The sequence below is a fragment of the Rhinoraja longicauda genome, chromosome 4, assembly GCF_053455715.1.
Source record: "Rhinoraja longicauda isolate Sanriku21f chromosome 4, sRhiLon1.1, whole genome shotgun sequence".
NCBI classification, from domain to species: domain Eukaryota; kingdom Metazoa; phylum Chordata; class Chondrichthyes; order Rajiformes; family Arhynchobatidae; genus Rhinoraja; species Rhinoraja longicauda.
Window position 1 is genome coordinate 75,554,609 of NC_135956.1, and position 17,157 is coordinate 75,571,765.

The 17,157-nt window shown below is 37.8% G+C and overlaps 1 protein-coding gene across 1 annotated transcript in view; it reads right to left on the reverse strand.

Annotated features, from left to right (window-relative positions):
• Positions 1 to 812: 812 nt before the first annotated feature.
• Positions 813 to 17,157, reverse strand: part of mybl1 (v-myb avian myeloblastosis viral oncogene homolog-like 1) — a 40,174-nt gene continuing 23,829 nt past the window's right edge. Inside the window, exons 10-16 of the mRNA XM_078398689.1 lie at positions 14,928 to 15,293; positions 12,705 to 12,847; positions 10,316 to 10,430; positions 7,460 to 7,576; positions 7,209 to 7,313; positions 5,718 to 5,867; positions 813 to 1,859 (exon numbers count right to left, since the gene is read on the reverse strand). Of these exons, the coding sequence (XP_078254815.1) occupies positions 1,734 to 1,859; positions 5,718 to 5,867; positions 7,209 to 7,313; positions 7,460 to 7,576; positions 10,316 to 10,430; positions 12,705 to 12,847; positions 14,928 to 15,293 (1,122 nt within the window). The 3' untranslated portion in view covers positions 813 to 1,733. The remainder of the gene's footprint in view (positions 1,860 to 5,717; positions 5,868 to 7,208; positions 7,314 to 7,459; positions 7,577 to 10,315; positions 10,431 to 12,704; positions 12,848 to 14,927; positions 15,294 to 17,157) is intronic.

A 17,157-nucleotide genomic window follows, 5' to 3' on the forward strand; every position in this document is an offset into this window, starting at 1 on the left:
CAATTAAAGTTGTAGCACAATATACGTCATTTTACTATTGCTCTAAATTTGCTGCAATATGTTCCCTCTTCACATTACTTATATTACCACTCAGAGTAATGATGTCTTAATGCCATGGAAAAATTATACCAGTCAAATGCAATGTCATTAAATTAAAATCAAAATGACAAACATATCCTGGATCTTTATCTACCTCCAAAATTAACATTCCTCACAATATAGATTATGTGTGATGTTCATCGTTACTGTGTTAAGTAGAATGCATTTGTTTACAGAATACATTTGGAAATATTTTGAGAAATGAATAATTGTGATTTGTAATCTTAAGGTGCAACTGACCAATAATGGATTTGCATGCAATATCTTGCTTAAAAATGATGACTGGAGAACTCACTCATTGTTTAATCAATTTACAATGTAATGCAAACACATACACATCCATTATTGGTTAAATATTTAAGTGCAAATATTAGTTTTGTGACTGTAACTAGATTTGGAAGAGGAATTGGATTAATTCACCTGTATTTACAAACAGATTGTTATTGTAGAATGCTTCGCCTACAAATATGCATGTAGTTCCCATTCTGTTTCTTCACCTACTGTCCTTTCAATAAGGTATGCTGATCAACAAGGAAGCAGCATAAGAGCAGTTCAAAACAGGAGTGTTATTCTATGCAGATCAGAAATGTTTTTTCCCTTCTGATCACAAATCATGGAAGGCAGAGATGATATAAAGTGAACATGCTCCTGAGAACTAGTAGACTTTAATGGTTATATGTTAAAGTTTTCTAATAAGTATCCAAATGTGAAGAAAATTCATATTTTAAAATCTGTGACCAGCTAAAATAATTTCTAATCAACAGGAATTAACAGCGGGTTCTAGGTTCTCGTTCCTCATACATAAATACTATTAAGCTTTGGAGCTGAAAATAATTTAAAGAAAATGTACCCTTTCCTCTCAATTTACAACTTTTCCCTGCTTCTACAATACATTCAAAACACCATCTCACATTTCAGAGACTTGTGTTAAATACTGGTATTTCACCATTGTGAAATTTAAAAAAATCTTCATCCTGTCTACTTACATTATAAAAACACTTGGTTTTGTGCTTCACACACTTATTTGATCATATTGACACGTTTACAATAAAGCATACCATACAATAGGAAATTATCTTGGTTTTGTCAATTGCCAAATATTTGATATTAGCTGCTTCAAATTTTCACACTTGATTCCATGCAACCAATCCAAATTGGTCAGTGTTTAACAATTTGGATCAGTTGTAAAAATATAACTACATGACAATTACCCATTATATGGCATTATATCCATCGATAGCATTTAGCCTGTTCTTTATACAGCATATCAAAGACAAAAGAGTGCAACTCAGACAGTACTTGTTTCTACCTCTCCATCCATGTGTTTCTTATATTTTAAATATAGGCTACTTTATTAGCACATATTACACTTAGCAAAAGCAGCTTTTAGTTTTGGTTAGGTTTATCTAATACATATCAGAATATTAAAGAGATTTAACCCTCTAGAAAAATCAAACCTAGCTGGGCTAGAGCTAGGTTTATGACAGAAATCACCAGCTCTCAGTTTTAGTGTATAATAATATTCAGAGGCTTCTTCAGAGGCTTCAGAGGATTATGTAGTTTCGTTCGGTACCTTGGTACCGAATGACAAATAAAGCTCTGTTGAACTGTTGAACTGTTGAAGCAATGGCCATTTACAGGATGAGAGTTCTGCTCGTGTTACTGCCATTATATGCAGTAAGATACCTTCGAGCCTGTTCAGTCATTATCAGCTGATCCTCTGTCTTTCCACAAGCAACTGCTTCCCATTCACTGGTCATCTGCGCAACATACAAAACAGGAATAAAAGTTAGATAAACTTGTATAAGATGATGCCCATGACTTATGGTGGCTTGAATGCAATGATATAAACTTATTTCCCACCCTTCCCAGTTTTGACAAAAAAAGTCTTCCAAATTAAACATTGTTTCTCTTTCCACAGGGAATGTCTGACCTGCATATTGTTTATATGGGTTAAGACGTTTGTACGGAGCAAGAAATTAAGAAGAGCCTGCACAGTACCTAAACACATGAGTGCTGCTGCCTCATAACTCCAGCATTCCAGGTTCAATCCTGACCTCCAATGCTGCCTCTGTGGAGATTGAATGTTCTCCCTTGACCATGTAGATTTCCCTCGGGCGCTAAGATTTCCACCCATACTTCAAAATTTTACTGGTTGGTAAATAATTGACAAATATAAATTACTTAAGTTGTAGACGGGTGGTAAGAAATCAGGATGGTGTTACTGAACAAGTGAGAAAGGTTACAGCAAATAAGTGGGGGAAATGGGACTGATAGGATTGTTTCAGGAGCAGACACAGACAAGATGCGCTGAATGGCCTCCTATGTCAAAAGAAAATGGAAAGAATATCTAATGTAAGTGATTTAAGAGAGTATAATGAATCGATATGCAGGCCAAAATCATCAAGGATGGAATGCTGCGTGGTGGCAATAAATGAGGAAAACAGTAAAGGTATCATGAGAAATTCCTCATGACACTTGGATGCAGAGTTGATGAAAGAAAGTATGAAGAGATTCAGTTTGTTAAAGAGAATATGGGGGGGAAAAAATGATTCTGCTCTGCAGACTCGGTTTATGCACAGAAGTCTGATGATAACAGGATATTGAGAAGAATATTGAAAAGTCAAATAGAAGCTTTGGTTTCACAAATATAGTGACAGAATACAAATGCAAGGCAATTACACTAAAGCATGATAAAACATTGGTTAAAATCTTAACTGGAATACAGTGCCTATTTCTAGGCAATTCTTCAGGAAGGAAAGCAAGCCAAAAGGTGCTGAAGGGACTTATTAGAAGGATATCAAAAATAAAAAGATAATCGTTTACTGGAGAGCCGAGAAATTGATATTGTTCTCCTTTGGGCAAAAGTGATTTAAAGCAGACATGCAAAGTTGAAGGATTTTGATAAACTAAGGAGAGGCTTTAGTGAGTAAAGCTTCAGCAAATTTCCTGTAACAGAAAGAACAGGGGTGGCACATAAAAATGAATGCAAGTTATTATGAATTTTCTGCCAAAAAAAAGTTCAATAGTGGCCTACTAAAATGAGATGGGATTAGGCCCAAAAGAATTACGCCTCCAAAGACGTACAGGTATGTAGGTTAATTGGCTGGGTAAATGTAAAAATTGTCCCTAGTGGGTGTAGGATAGTGTTGATGTACGGGGTTCACTGGGCGGCACGGACTTGGAGGGCCGAAAAGGCCTGTTTCCGGCTGTAGATATATGATATGATATGATATGAATTGGTCTTTGAAATAAAACCAACAAAGAACAGATGAGCCAATTTGTCTCATTCTAAGCTGCAATGTAACCGGATTCTACATGCCCCAATTCTGGGCTGAGCGAGTTTAAACCCTTGGGAACTCACTCTTATTCAACTCTAGTAAATGTGGAAAATCAGTTACCCATTTACTATGGTTATATTCTGATATTCTCAATACCTCCAGAACATATTGTACAACTAACCTCACAGTGCTATTTTAAATTCTAGTCTCCAATGGAATGCAGTTTCATTCTTGCCACCATAGAACTATTGTTTCTCTAGCAATTGCTTTTTTTACCATCCACACAATGAAGTCTCAAATGAATGTCCAGGATTCCTACTTGGTCCCTTCACCTTCCATGACCATCCATCAGTGATCATTTCTAAGCATTGATTCACTTTTCATATTTACAGAAAAGATATTAAACTTCAGTCTTTTGTTGCTTAAAATTTTTTGTACTACTTTTTCTAAGACAGCTATCATAAAATCTGTGAGGAGTCTCAATTTCCTCCAACAGTGTGACACAAAGCACAATTAAACCAAATGTAAAGGTCGGAAATTGGTTGTGTTCCCATTCTAAGATTTTGTGTCGGTTTTGAATTTATCTTTATTATCTAGTTTGTTCTATAATGTTGATCAATTGTAAGTACCTATCTGCCAGTTAACAGTTAATTAGATGGCAAGCTGCAAGATGCCATTTGAATGGAAAATCAAAACCTTCGGCAGCATAACTTCACTTTTTGGGTGTTGTTTAAAGGAGAATGATGAAATAGATTTTACTGACTCAATGATCAAACATAGTTTGGCTTGAACAGGGCATAGAATATAACTGAGGAATATAATTGAGCAACTGCAGAACATTCTTTGGCTTGGAGGGGGCAGTTGGAATAAAGAAGAATGCACAACCAAGAGTGAAGCTCCACAGGTTGAAAAAAAAGGATGAAGGTGCGACAGGCATATTACAGTGAGCAGGGATGAGAGTTAGGAAGGACTTTTGATTCTTAGGTTATTGTGACCAGTTCAAGGGATGGACAAGCAAGAAAGAAGCTCAACAGAATCAGGATAGGGGAATTCTTTTTCATTAGAGAAAAAGAATAGTGGTGTATTAATATGTACAAATATGGCAAGGACAATGGAAGAAACTAAGAATACATGGGGAGTAAACCCTTTGGCAGTACTAAAATGAAACAAAGACAACCTTGCTGACACCAAATGTTACAAGTTAAACAAGTACAGCATTTGCAAAACAATTATGCTTGATTAAGCTCCAAATAATACCTTCTCATTACAAAATCTTTATTCAGATGAATTAAAAATTAAGGGGGTGGAGGAATTAGTTTTTCGTTTTTATTGAATTAACTTGAAGGATTTACCTTGGGTTGCACATGTACACTGAGATCAGACAAACAAGGATGAATAGTTACTTGAAAATGACTTCGTTTATTTTTCCCTACCCAAAGCAAATGTGCAGTTCTTGCTGAAGGCATTACTGGATACTGCTGACAATGTACCCAAGACTTTTCAGCAAAAGTGCAGAACGATTTTAAGAAAAGATAAGGTCTGCTTGGCTGATGGAATTTCACTTGATGGCCAAGTTGAGTACCAAACACACAATAATCATCCCTTCTGGCCCAAACAAGTATCACTTCCAATAACTCACAAGAAGACTTGGCTGACAATAACATGAAAACATTCTCAAGAATATGGGAATAGTCCTGCTCAACCCAAGGTAAATACCTCAAGGTAACGCATAAATAAAGTAGAATAAGTCTCCTGTCTAAAATTTAAATTCCCTAAATCTCTTGAAAGAAAAGAAATCAAAGGATATTTTGAAGGTGGAGATAGACAGATTCTTGATTGGTACGGGTGTCAGGGGTTGCAGGGCGAAGGCAGGAGAACAGGATAGAGAGGGAAAGATGGATCAGCCATGATTGATGGCGGAGTAGACTTCATCGGATGAAGTCCACTCCGAGAACTTATGATTGGGTTTTGATTGCTTTGTGAAATATTCTAAATAGTAAGCTTTACATAATACAGGTCCACCACCAATTTTCCGGCACCCTTGGTACCAGAACAATGCCATATTATCTGTTTTGCCAAACCAACAGAAGTCACGGCCTTGGGGCAGCCAATATACCGGCCCACAAAGTCGGCCACCGAAGACGGCTATGGAAACCAATCTGCCGGCACCGGCTTGGCCAGAGTTCCAAAACCCCGGTTGCTGGGGTCAGATTCGACCCGCTTGGCTCGGAAGTCTTGTAATTTTGTCCGAATTAAAGGAGGTGCCGGACCACCAGTTGCTGGAAAATCAGTGGTGGAACAGCACACACAAATCAAAGTCCAATACCTCTGGCTTACCTGTAATGGGATCTCAAATCGTACTGTTTTTGAAATATTTTTATGCTTTATTTCAGACAAGATAACATTTCTGCTCCATGTACTTGTAGTGAGGTCCGATTTTTCTGGTAAAAGTGTTCTCAGTAACGAAGTATTCAACAGGTTTTCAGACTGTAATGAAAAGGCAATTTATTTCTCCAATTCAATTATGTTTCTGATTGTCACACAACTTCTTAATGAAAAAGGGCATGCAAGGTTCTAACTTTTACCCAATCACTATGATGGCTCCTCATGGTTTGTATTAACAGTGGAAAAAGTCATGGAAGTTCAGGAATTCAACAAAGAGAACAGTGATGAACTAAAGCATATCAACATTACAAGAGGTGCTTGTGGGGTTGATGTGTATAAAGTTAGATAAATTCCCAGGGCTAACCATATGTATTCGATGGGTTTGTGGGAAGCAAGGGGAGAAATTGCAGAGGACCTGGCAGAAATTTGTCTATCTTCCCATAGCCACAGGTAAGGTACTGGAGGAGGCTAACATTGTGCTTTTATATAACAAGAGCTGTAAATACAAGCCGGGGAACTATAGTGGTGAGCATAACACGACTGGTGGGAAAATTAAGGATTCTGAGAAACAAGACACATCTGTATTTGAAAAGGCAATGACCGACGGGGAATAGTCAGCATGGCTTTGTGCATGGGAAATCATTTATCACAAATTTGATTGAGTTTGGTTGAGGTAACCAAAAGGATTGACAAAGGTGGACATTATCTACATGACTTCAGCAAAGGTTTTGACAAGGTTCCACATGGTAGGCAGAGCCAGGAATCCTGAGTGAGCAAGTCAATTGTATACAAATCAGCTCAGTGGAAGGAGAGGGCCGTTGCGGAGGGTTATTCTTCAGACTGTAGGTCTGTGACCACTGATCTGCTGGAGGGACTGGTGCTGAGTATAGCGAGAGTTTACCAGAGATGGGCAGAGCAATATAAGGTTACAGTTGTATCAGTCACCATCTCAGTAGAAGTCAGAGCAGGCTCAAAGGGTTGAGTAGCCTACTCTTAATTCATACACTAGGACTGCAAATCCACATCTACGATAATGAATTTTGTTACCAATTTTACATCCACTCCATTCCTATCTCAGCTGATCCATTGCTTAAACTACTATCCATGCTACTGTCAGCAGGAGGTTTAAATGCAACATACATATTTCAATGATAGAAGAATGAGAAAAATTGTTCATATGCAAACACCTTGGTTCACAGATATATTCCATGATATTAAGGCTTATGCCAACTAAGTGGAAAACAAATTATTAAGAAATTATGACAAAAACCCACGAACAGAGAGTCAGGAATCAAACTACGTGAAGCAATTCTCCTAACAGTGAACTACAAGTTAAACTTTTTAGCAAAATGCAATAATCACTAATGCTAGTTCATTCAGATTAATAATTAATTTCCTTTAAATATTTTTATGTTGTAAAGTTTCCAGAATTAATACACTCACCTGCATATCTGAAACAGTCTGTGTGAACTTTTGTGTACCAAAGTCATCCTTGTTCCAAGTGTCCAAAACAAGAGATTTGCGTACTTTCTTGAGAGGAGCTTTTTGCTATGATTGATTTTGGGTTTGGAGTCCAGTGAGGAGGGGAGGAAAACAAAGAAAGAACAGGAGTAAAGACAAAAAACAGAAATCACAGTCAAAATTATTTTGCTCATTATTATGCAGGCAGAAGAAAAAGAGCACAATTATAATACCTCTTGCTCGCAGATTTTGAAGATTGGATCCATTCCTTCTCCAAGTAATATGTCGGCCCCTGTCTCCTTCTTCAAGACCTCTCGAATATCCTCTTCTAAATGTGCAAGCGATTGAGGCTAGGTAGTTAAAGGAATAATTACTTATGTTTGACTTAAACACATGGTGCAGTTTCAAACGGGTTTTATTTTAGAATTATTATTTAATCATATTTTAAAACTTCCTCTAGATGTTACAATTCAATGGTTCCTTTACAACTGAAACAAGGTACAAAAATGCTCAGGTCAAGCAGTGTTTGTGGAGAGAAAGCAGTTATTATTTCAGGTCAGTAATTATTGTTCCTAACTGAAAACATTTACAAAATAAAAGCTTAAGACTGAAGATAGACACAAAATGCTGGAGTAACTCAGCGGAACAGGCTGCATCTCTGGAGAGATTTCTCTGGTCGAGACCCTTCTTCAGACTAAGAGTCAGGGGAGGGGGAGACATAGAGATATGGAAGGGTAAGGTGTGAAAACGAGAGATCAAAGGGGACGAAGCTCAAGGAAAATGTGGAATTGATCATTGGTAGCCCAAGGGAAGGTGACAACGAGGCATACAATCAGTAAATTTTAATCAGCAGGACAATGAAAACAGAGAGAGGGAAAGCAAGGGTTATTTGAAGTTAGAGAATTCAATATTCATACCACTGGGTTGCAAACTGCCCATGCAAAATATGAAGTGCTGTTCCTCCAATTTGCATTGGGCCTCATTCTAACAGTGGAGGAGGCCCAGGAAAGAAAGGTCAGTATGGGAATGGGAGGGGGAGTTAAAGTGTTTAGCAACCGGGAAATCACCTAAGCCTAGGCGGACTCAGCGGAGGTGTTCAGTGAAATGATCATGAGCCTGTGCTTGGTCGCGTCGATATATAGGAGTCCACACCTGGAGCAGCGGATGACGTTGGAGGTGGTGCAAGTAAATCTCTGCCTCACCTGAAAGGACCATCGTGGTCCTTGGACGGAGTCAAGGGAGGAGGTATAGGGACAAGTGTTGCATCTCCTGGGAAGAGGGTGGTATGGGTGAGAAGGGATGACAACCAGGGAGTTGCAGAGGGAACGGTCTCTGCAGGAAGCAAAAAAAGGGGTGGGAATGGGAAGATGTGGCTAGTGGTGGGATCCTGTTGGAGGTGTGAAAATGTTGGAGGATTATGTGCTGTATGCAACAGCTGATGGGGTGAAAGGTGACACTTTGGTTCTGTCCAGAAGTTTGAGCTTCCAGTCACGTCACTTTAATGAGAAAGTGGGATAACATTAAACTAGTGGGACAATTGACAAAGGCCAATTAACCGATAGACCCACACATCCGTGGGGTGTGGGAGGAAACCAGATGTGGGAGGAAAGCCACATGGTCACACGTCGAACGTGCAAACTTCAAAAAGATAACACCCGAGGTAAGGATCAAACACAGGTGTCTGGAGCTGTGAGGCAGAAGCTCTACCAGCTGCGCTACTGTGCCGTCATTTAGGATTGAACCCAGGTCGCTGGAGCTGTGAGGCATCATAGTCAAATTTCATTCAATATTTCCAACATTTGTAATTTTACCATTTTTGCTTTATACCTGCTTTTTGTTATTCACTAATTGTATTACTACACTTTATCTGCACACTATCGCACCCTTTGTCATTGGATCACTCCATCCTTTATCCTACCATGGACCCTTTTTTGTCTCCTCCCACCCAATCTTTTCTGCATCTTAAAAATCAATTTCTCTCTAACTTTCCCATTTCTGATAAAGGATAATTGACTTGCCATATTAAATAAACAATAAAGGTTATGCAAAAAAAAAACCCTTAAGATCAGCAGATACATGCACACAACCAGGTCAGAGCATAGAAGTGGGCTCAACTATTCCATGCTAACCAAGATGCCCCACCTAGCTAGTCTTATTGACCTGCGTTTGGCCCATATCCCTCTAAACCTTTCCTATCCCATATACCTTTCTAAATAGTTTTTAAACGTGTTAATGCACCTGTCTCAACAACTTCCACTCTCTTTGAAAAAGAGTTACTTTCAGGTTGCTATTCAGGGTGAATCTTTCACCTCTCACCTTAAATGTATACCTTTTCGATCTTGATCAACCAACCTGGGGAAAAGAATGCGTGTATTGGTCCCATGTTTTTATACATCTCTATAAGATCACCCCTCAGTCTCCTACGCTCCAAGGAATAGGTCCAAGCCTGCCCAACTTCTCCCTACATCTCAGTATTTCAAGTACTGATAACATCCTCTTAAATTACTCCGCACTCTTTCCAGCTTAATGGCATCTTTTCTACAGCATGGTGACCAAATCTGAACACAATAATTCGTGTGCAGCTTCACCAACATCTTCTACAACTACAACGTAACAGCTCAACTTCAATACTAATTGCTTTGCTTGATAGAGGACGAAAACCTTCATCACCCCCCTATCTATCTGTGACACCACTTTCAGGGAAACATGTATTCATACTCCTAGATACCTCTGGTCGACAAGACTCCCCAGGGTCTTACTGTTCAACGTGAAAGTCCTATTTTGTCTTCGCAAAATGTAACATCTTGTACTTTTCTGAATTAAAGTCCATTTGTCATTCCTTGGTCCACTTGATGAGATGATTAAGATCCCATTACAATTCTCGATAACCTTCTTCACTGTCTACCATGCCACCTATTTTACTGTTATCTGCAATCTTACTAACCATGCTTTGTGCAATTTCATCCAAATCATTGCTCCCTACATATATGTTCCTCTAATTCCCTTCAACTAGTTGGGGGCCTTTTATACCATCCCTTTATTTCTCTTTTTCTCTGATCAAAAAGCATGATCTACAATACGGCACTTACCACCATTCTAAGAGGCCCATATTTTTTTTCTTGAGCAGCAAGTGCATTCTTGAAAGGGGTAGGTGTCCTCGGAGTGCTGTCTAAAACTGTTCGTCTTATTGTGGGTGTCCTGAAACTACAAGATACAGATGTTATGTATGAAATAAAACACATGTTTTAAATGGTTGAAAAAAAGATGGATGGATAGGACAGGTGTGGAGGAATATGAATCAAACGCAGGCAGGTGGGACAAGTGTGGTTGGGACATGTTGGCCGTTATGAGCAAGTTGGGCCGAAGGGCCTGTTTCCACACTGTATTACTCTATGACTCTACGCATCTCTGATCCAAAAATTAGACAAAATTGGAACAAAAGTAGGAAGGTAACAAGGTGATTATTTTGTGAGGTAACGAAATGATAACGAGCTGCCTCATCCAAATCCACGTAACCGAATATTCAAAGGGAAAAATTCAATTTAGTCAAATGGATCAATATATCACTTTTTCTTAAAAAAAGCCAAATGCATATCAATGAATATTTTGATACCAACCGAAATATCATTTGTTGATAGGTTAATAAACTGCAAAGACCAGCCAGTATTTGATACCCATGAATGCATTGATTCAGCTAAGCCTAGCAAAACTAAATCAGTCAAAAATCAAGAGCTTAAATATATTTATTCAGATACCAATTGATCGAAATAAAGAAAGCTCCACAATCACCCCCTGCCTCTTATTACCAAGCCAATTTTGTATCCATTTTGCCAACTTGCCTCGGATCTCATGGACCAATATCTCATGTAGGAATGTTAAAGACTATATCAACCTCACTGCTCTCATTAATACATTTGTTACCTCTTCAAAGAATTCAAATTAAACGGATCAATTTTTTAAATGCCAGATACTTCCTTTTATTTATTTATGCATTCAATGAAATCCCTTGACATCTAGAATTTGCGGGCCTTATTTTTCATCCTAATAGGACCATGTTAGTCCTGAACACTCATCGTTTCACTTTTGAATGACTCTTACTTGTCAGAAATAGGCTTATTTGCAAGTAGCTGCCCAAAAATTACTTTTGTGAGATCCTATCTTACGATAATGAAAATAGCTTTCTCCCAGTTAGGGACCTTAATTTCAGGACCATATTTACCTTTTTCCCCATAACTTCCTTGAAATTTACAGAATTATGGCCACTATCTCCAAAGTGCCCTCTAGCTGTGTTCCCTAATTATCCATTCTCTTGTCAGATCATTTGCAATCTGTTCCTCTACATACAGTTAATATGAGGGAAGTTGATATCCCCATGTACTATAAATCTATTACTCTTACATCTCTTTATGATTTATTTACCTATCTGTTTCTATGTCCCACTGAGGTATGACATACCCTCAGAAAAGTGATTACTCATCTTTTGTTCCTAAACTCTACCCATTTGGCCTCATTTGAAGAGCCTGCTTGGATATTTCCCCTCATAATTGTAGTAGTGGACTCCTTAATCAATACAACAATGCCACTTCCTTTACATCTCCTAGTCATGCAAGTGACGTGAGGAAAGTACAAATGGCAATTTTGGGAACAGTTGAACTAAAGATCACAATGAAAAGACCAAAGATCCCAAGGCATTGTTCAATAATAGCACACTAAAAACCCTTCTCAGTGAATTACCTGTTTCAAGGATGACTTGCAGCGTTCCATATTGTTACTGATACAGCAATGATAATTATCGAGAGTAGACATGGAGGAATACCAACATATTTAAATATGGCACAGTAAGCTTCCAGCAGTGGTGGTGGAGGCAGATATGATAGTGGCATTTAAGAAGCTTTTAGGAAAAAAACATGATATGCAGGGAATGGAGGGATATAGATCATGCGAAGGAGAGATTAGTTTAACTTGTCATCCTGTTTGGACATTGAGAGTCAAATGGTCTGTTCTTGTACTATACCGTTCCATGTTGTAAGCAAATGAATGGCCTTGCTGAGGGATCATGGGGAGATCCAAGGCAGACAAGTTTTAAGGATGTACTTAAGCCTGCTCATGATCTCAAATTAAAACTTATGGCAATCCCAGGGGTGGGATGTGGTATACTAGGAACAGGAAATGGATAAATATTACAGTTACCAAGAATCTAACTTGTGGCGATCAGAACTTGGATCCACACCAACAGATTTTAAAACTTGTTTTTTCTTAAAAGAGTTAAATAGCCTATGTAGCTAGCAAAATTATGATGTCCAATGCTTTTACAGAAACACACAAGATTCCTCAAGTATTGTTCGTGATTTCCAAGCACCGTTGTAGGTAAGTGATATAGCTATGTTGCATGGCATTACTAATGACAATTTCTGATTTCATAAGTAATTCCTTCCAAATATTACTTGTGTGTCTAGAAGAGGCAAAAAAACTACTCACCCTACATTTTCTTTTTGAACTCGAGGCGTTTGGTCTTTCCTTAACGGAGTTGTAACTAGAACTTTCTGCCCACAGACTGGAGTTGAAGTAAGTGCTGTATTGTCAATGTTCAGGTGATCATTGCCAGAACAGATATTAAAAAACTGGGTTGCAGAGGAAGAAATATAACAAATATGTAATATTGAAGTTTGGTGTTTTCAGAATTTACAAATATGCATGTTTATATTAAGATACATTAACAAGCCAATGAGAGTACTTGGTTAAAAACAAAAACGAAATGGTTATACATCTGCTATAATGCTAAAAATACATAATAAATCGGCCAACATCTACAAAATGTAAATAATCAAAACTAAATATTTAACCACAACAGATTCTGTGCAAAGTCCATCTTCAATACATCACCTTGGTTACATCGCTACATATTCTGAAACATGCAGCTTGAAATTTTAGAAACTTTACTTTTTAGTACTCAAATAAATTGTTTGGATAAGGTCACCAAGCCTTTCACCATCTTGTTACATCAAAGGGATATAATCAGACTCCTTGGATGAAGGTGCTCTATTTTGAAGATTGGATAGACGGGGCCCCAAAAATTTATAAGAATGAGGATGGTGCAGCAGTGTTGCCTGCATCTATATTCTCCGTGTGATGGCAGAGGTTAGCTGTTGTAAATTGCTCCAACTGTAAGTAGGCAGCAGGAGAACATTAACATGTTTGTGAGTGAAAATAGATTACTGGGAAATAAATGAAAGAGAGTTAATGGCCTGAATATATCTTGATAACACATACAAGATTCTGAATAAGCTTGATAGGATCGATGCATAATAATACTGTGACTGTTTGTGAAATAAAGAACTGGGGGTGCGGAGTTCTCAAGATAAAGGTACATGGAGTTTTAAGAGGAGTTCCTCCCCTCGAAGGGTTATTAATCTGGAATTCTCTACTTCAGAAAGCTGTGGATACGGTTATTAAGTATATTTAAGTATTTTTGAAGCTGTAACAGACAGATCAGTAGATTTTGAATCAAAATAATCAATTATGATTAGGCAGAAAAGTAGGATTAAAAGCAATGATTAGATTAGCAGTGACCTTATTAAAAGGGAGCACAATCTACTACTGCTGATCTTTTTTGTTGTTATGTTCATTTAATCTTTTGAAGTAGACCTTTCTCAATATTCAGCTCTTAGACTTAAACCGTTATCCAATTCATTTTGAATGAATCTAAACATCAATTATTATTCATCTATTCAATGATCTATTCATCAATTAGGTGCCTATGATATCAGAGGCCAGAAATACAAGTCTAGCTAATAGTTTTGTAATTTTTAAAATGGTCTTAATCTGTAGAAATTTTAAAGTAGGTCCTGCCAATTTTTCACATTTTGCTAAATCAAAGCAAACATTTGAATAGGAGTAAAACAAAATTTCAAAAGTACTTCTCAAGTCCTCATTATCCATAAGGGGGATAGGGGCATAGACTTCTGTTTTAAAGCAAAAATACAGATACTACTAGTCCTTCTCCTTTGTACCCAATGCACTTCCAAACAAACATGAATATGGCCTGTGTTCTAAAAGCATTAACACACATTAATACACCCATTCAAACATTTACATACCTAAAGAGAAATTATAAGCTAACATGCACTTTTACTGAAGATACTGAAACTTACAAGCTGCAATAGGTTTTGAAATCACAAGATGCAGTTGTATAAACAAAAACACTTTTGTTCAGTTCAGTGCATGTTAAGGAGCTGCTTGACATTTCCTCTGTAAATTCGTCACTATGTTTGTACACAATGATATGCCCCACATTATGTACCCGCAATCAGAGTAAAACTCAGATAATCTGTTATCAAATTGGTTAGAAATCCTGACTGTTCAGCATTGGCTTCAATGAATGATGCTTTGCATGCTCACTTTAACACACCAGGGTCCCCTTTCTCATATTCCCATTAAATTAATTGGGTCATTGGAAAAGTTATTATACTAATGTGTAAAATCTAAAAGGAACAGGATTTAAAGTGCTTTGGGGGAATTAATAGGAATAGTGTCCAAATGTTCAGAAAATCTGACAAAATTCTTGGAGTAGTCATTTATCAGAGCTCTATTGTACACATGAAAAAATATACCATGGGGTTGTCCTCCTGCGTATGAGGCTTTACAGATAGCAAAACATTATGTAAAAAAATACTTTTATTTAAATGGTTCTGTAAGTTCTACCTGAGAAGGAGAAAATGGCAGCACTTTAACTGGAGTACTTTTTGGGCTTGTGGTGCTGTTATCCATGAAGGAAAGACTGTTGCAGTCACTGGATGGAGATGGACCAAGGCGTAATCTTCTTTTCCTCCTTAAAATGGTTGGTGGTGTGCTGAACTTTGCAACAACAGGGGATGTTAGAGGAATAAGCTCACTGCTATTACTGCAAGTACTTCTGCTCAGATCCGAAATGGCATGGCCATCAAAGCGATAACCTATTCCTCCTTTGTGCTGCAAACATTCAAATTTAGCTGGAGTCTGTTTAGCGGGTGTTTTTTCATTAACTTCAGAGAGGTCAAAGTTGGTTAGTTCATTCCACACTACAGAATCCTAGATAAGAAGAGAAAAAAGGTCTAATTAGACTAAAACCACAAATTTTAAAGAAAAGGATACAATTCTAAGTTAAATATATAGTGGACATTAAAAAACATGCAGGATTCAAGATCCTTTTAATTTAACATTCTTAAAACCTACTTAAGTTCTTAAATTAGTCAATGAAAAATGAACAGAAAAAAAGCAGTTTGAATACAAATAATTAGATGTCATCATGTTCTATTGTTATGGTGACAGTGGTTTAGTTCTACATATTGAAGAGATAGGGTTGTAGCTGATAAAACAGTCAAAATGCCCAAATTCAAAGCCATGAAGTTTCAATGCACATAATACCAAAAATAGTTGAAAAAATAAAAAACAAAATAGAAAATGCAACTAGAAGCAATGGTCCTTACAAGAATATTATACCCAAATTCAAAATATTTAACTATGCTCAATTCACTTTGTAAAAATATTAGATTGTCTGTCACACAAGTTCTCTTCTCCAGTCCGAAGAAGGGTCTCGACCCAAAACGTCACCTGTTCCTTCTCTCCAGAGATGCTGCCTGAGTTACTCCAGCATTTTGTGTCCACGTTCAATTTAAACCAGCATCTGCAGTTCTTTCCTACACATTTCCTCTTCTCCATATGTGGTTAGTGGGTTTGAAAAGGTAATGGTGAAGGAAGGCACAATGTATGTCAATAAAATGTTGGTGGCATTTTAGGGCTTGTTGCAGGGAAAAATGTAACGTGGGTCAACGTGGGTTGTTTTTAAATGTGCTATACAAATAAAATTGACTTGACTTGACTTGACCTTAATTGAAATAACAGGGTGAAATTTATTTGTATGTCATTTATTTCTGTATACCGCTAAATGCCCTCATCTTTGTATTTTTGTAAATAAAACTTCTCTTTCGCAGCTTTCATGATTCTTGATGGGTCACAGTTAAAGGCATCATCGCACTTTCGTTCTTCACTCAAAAGTAATTGTTACTGCCTTAATAATACTTTATTTTTGGCTATACTGGTTGTTCCTAGTTATCATGCAGTGCGGATGGTGGTTCATGAATGGTAAATGAAGAAAATCCTTGCCAGTTTACAATTGAACATATCCACTCAGCAGATTTGGACACAGCAACCAGCAATAGAGTGCTGGCTGTCTTTAAAGCCTCACGCCTATTGGGAAAACATACAGAGCAGGTCGGTTAGAATTTAGTAGGATCTGTGTGATCTTCCAGATCTCTTCTCAGCTCTTCGACAACACTTTCACGTGATGCATCCAAAATGTTAATATTGAGCCTTATAGACAATAGGTGCAGGAGTAGGCCATTCGGCCCTTCGAGCCAGCACCACCATTCAATGTGATCATGGCTGATCATTCTCAATCAGTACCCCGTTCCTGCCTTCTCCCCATACCCCCTGACTCCGCTATCCTCGAGAGCTCTATCTAGCTCTCTCTTGAATGCATTCAGAGAACTGGCCTCCACTGCCTTCTGAGCCTTCCAAAGGCACTATTTTTAATTCAGCCCAATTATTCCTAAATACATTCATAAAGAGATATAATATAGAAGCAGGCCTTTTGGCTCACCAAGTCTGCACCGAACATAAACAATAATTTACACTAATCATACATTTTATTCTCCCCACATTCTCATCACTCTCCCCAACCCCCCAAATGTTACCACTCACCCACAAACTGGGGCAAGATAGAGTGGCTAATTAAACTACCAGCCCACACTGCTTGGTTACGTGGAAGGAAACCAGAGCACCCCTGGAGGAAATTTACAGTCACAAAGAGAATGTGCAAACTGCACACACAGTACCCGAGGATTGAACTCATATCTCTAGTGCTGTGAAACATATTATGGAAATTCAATTTGCA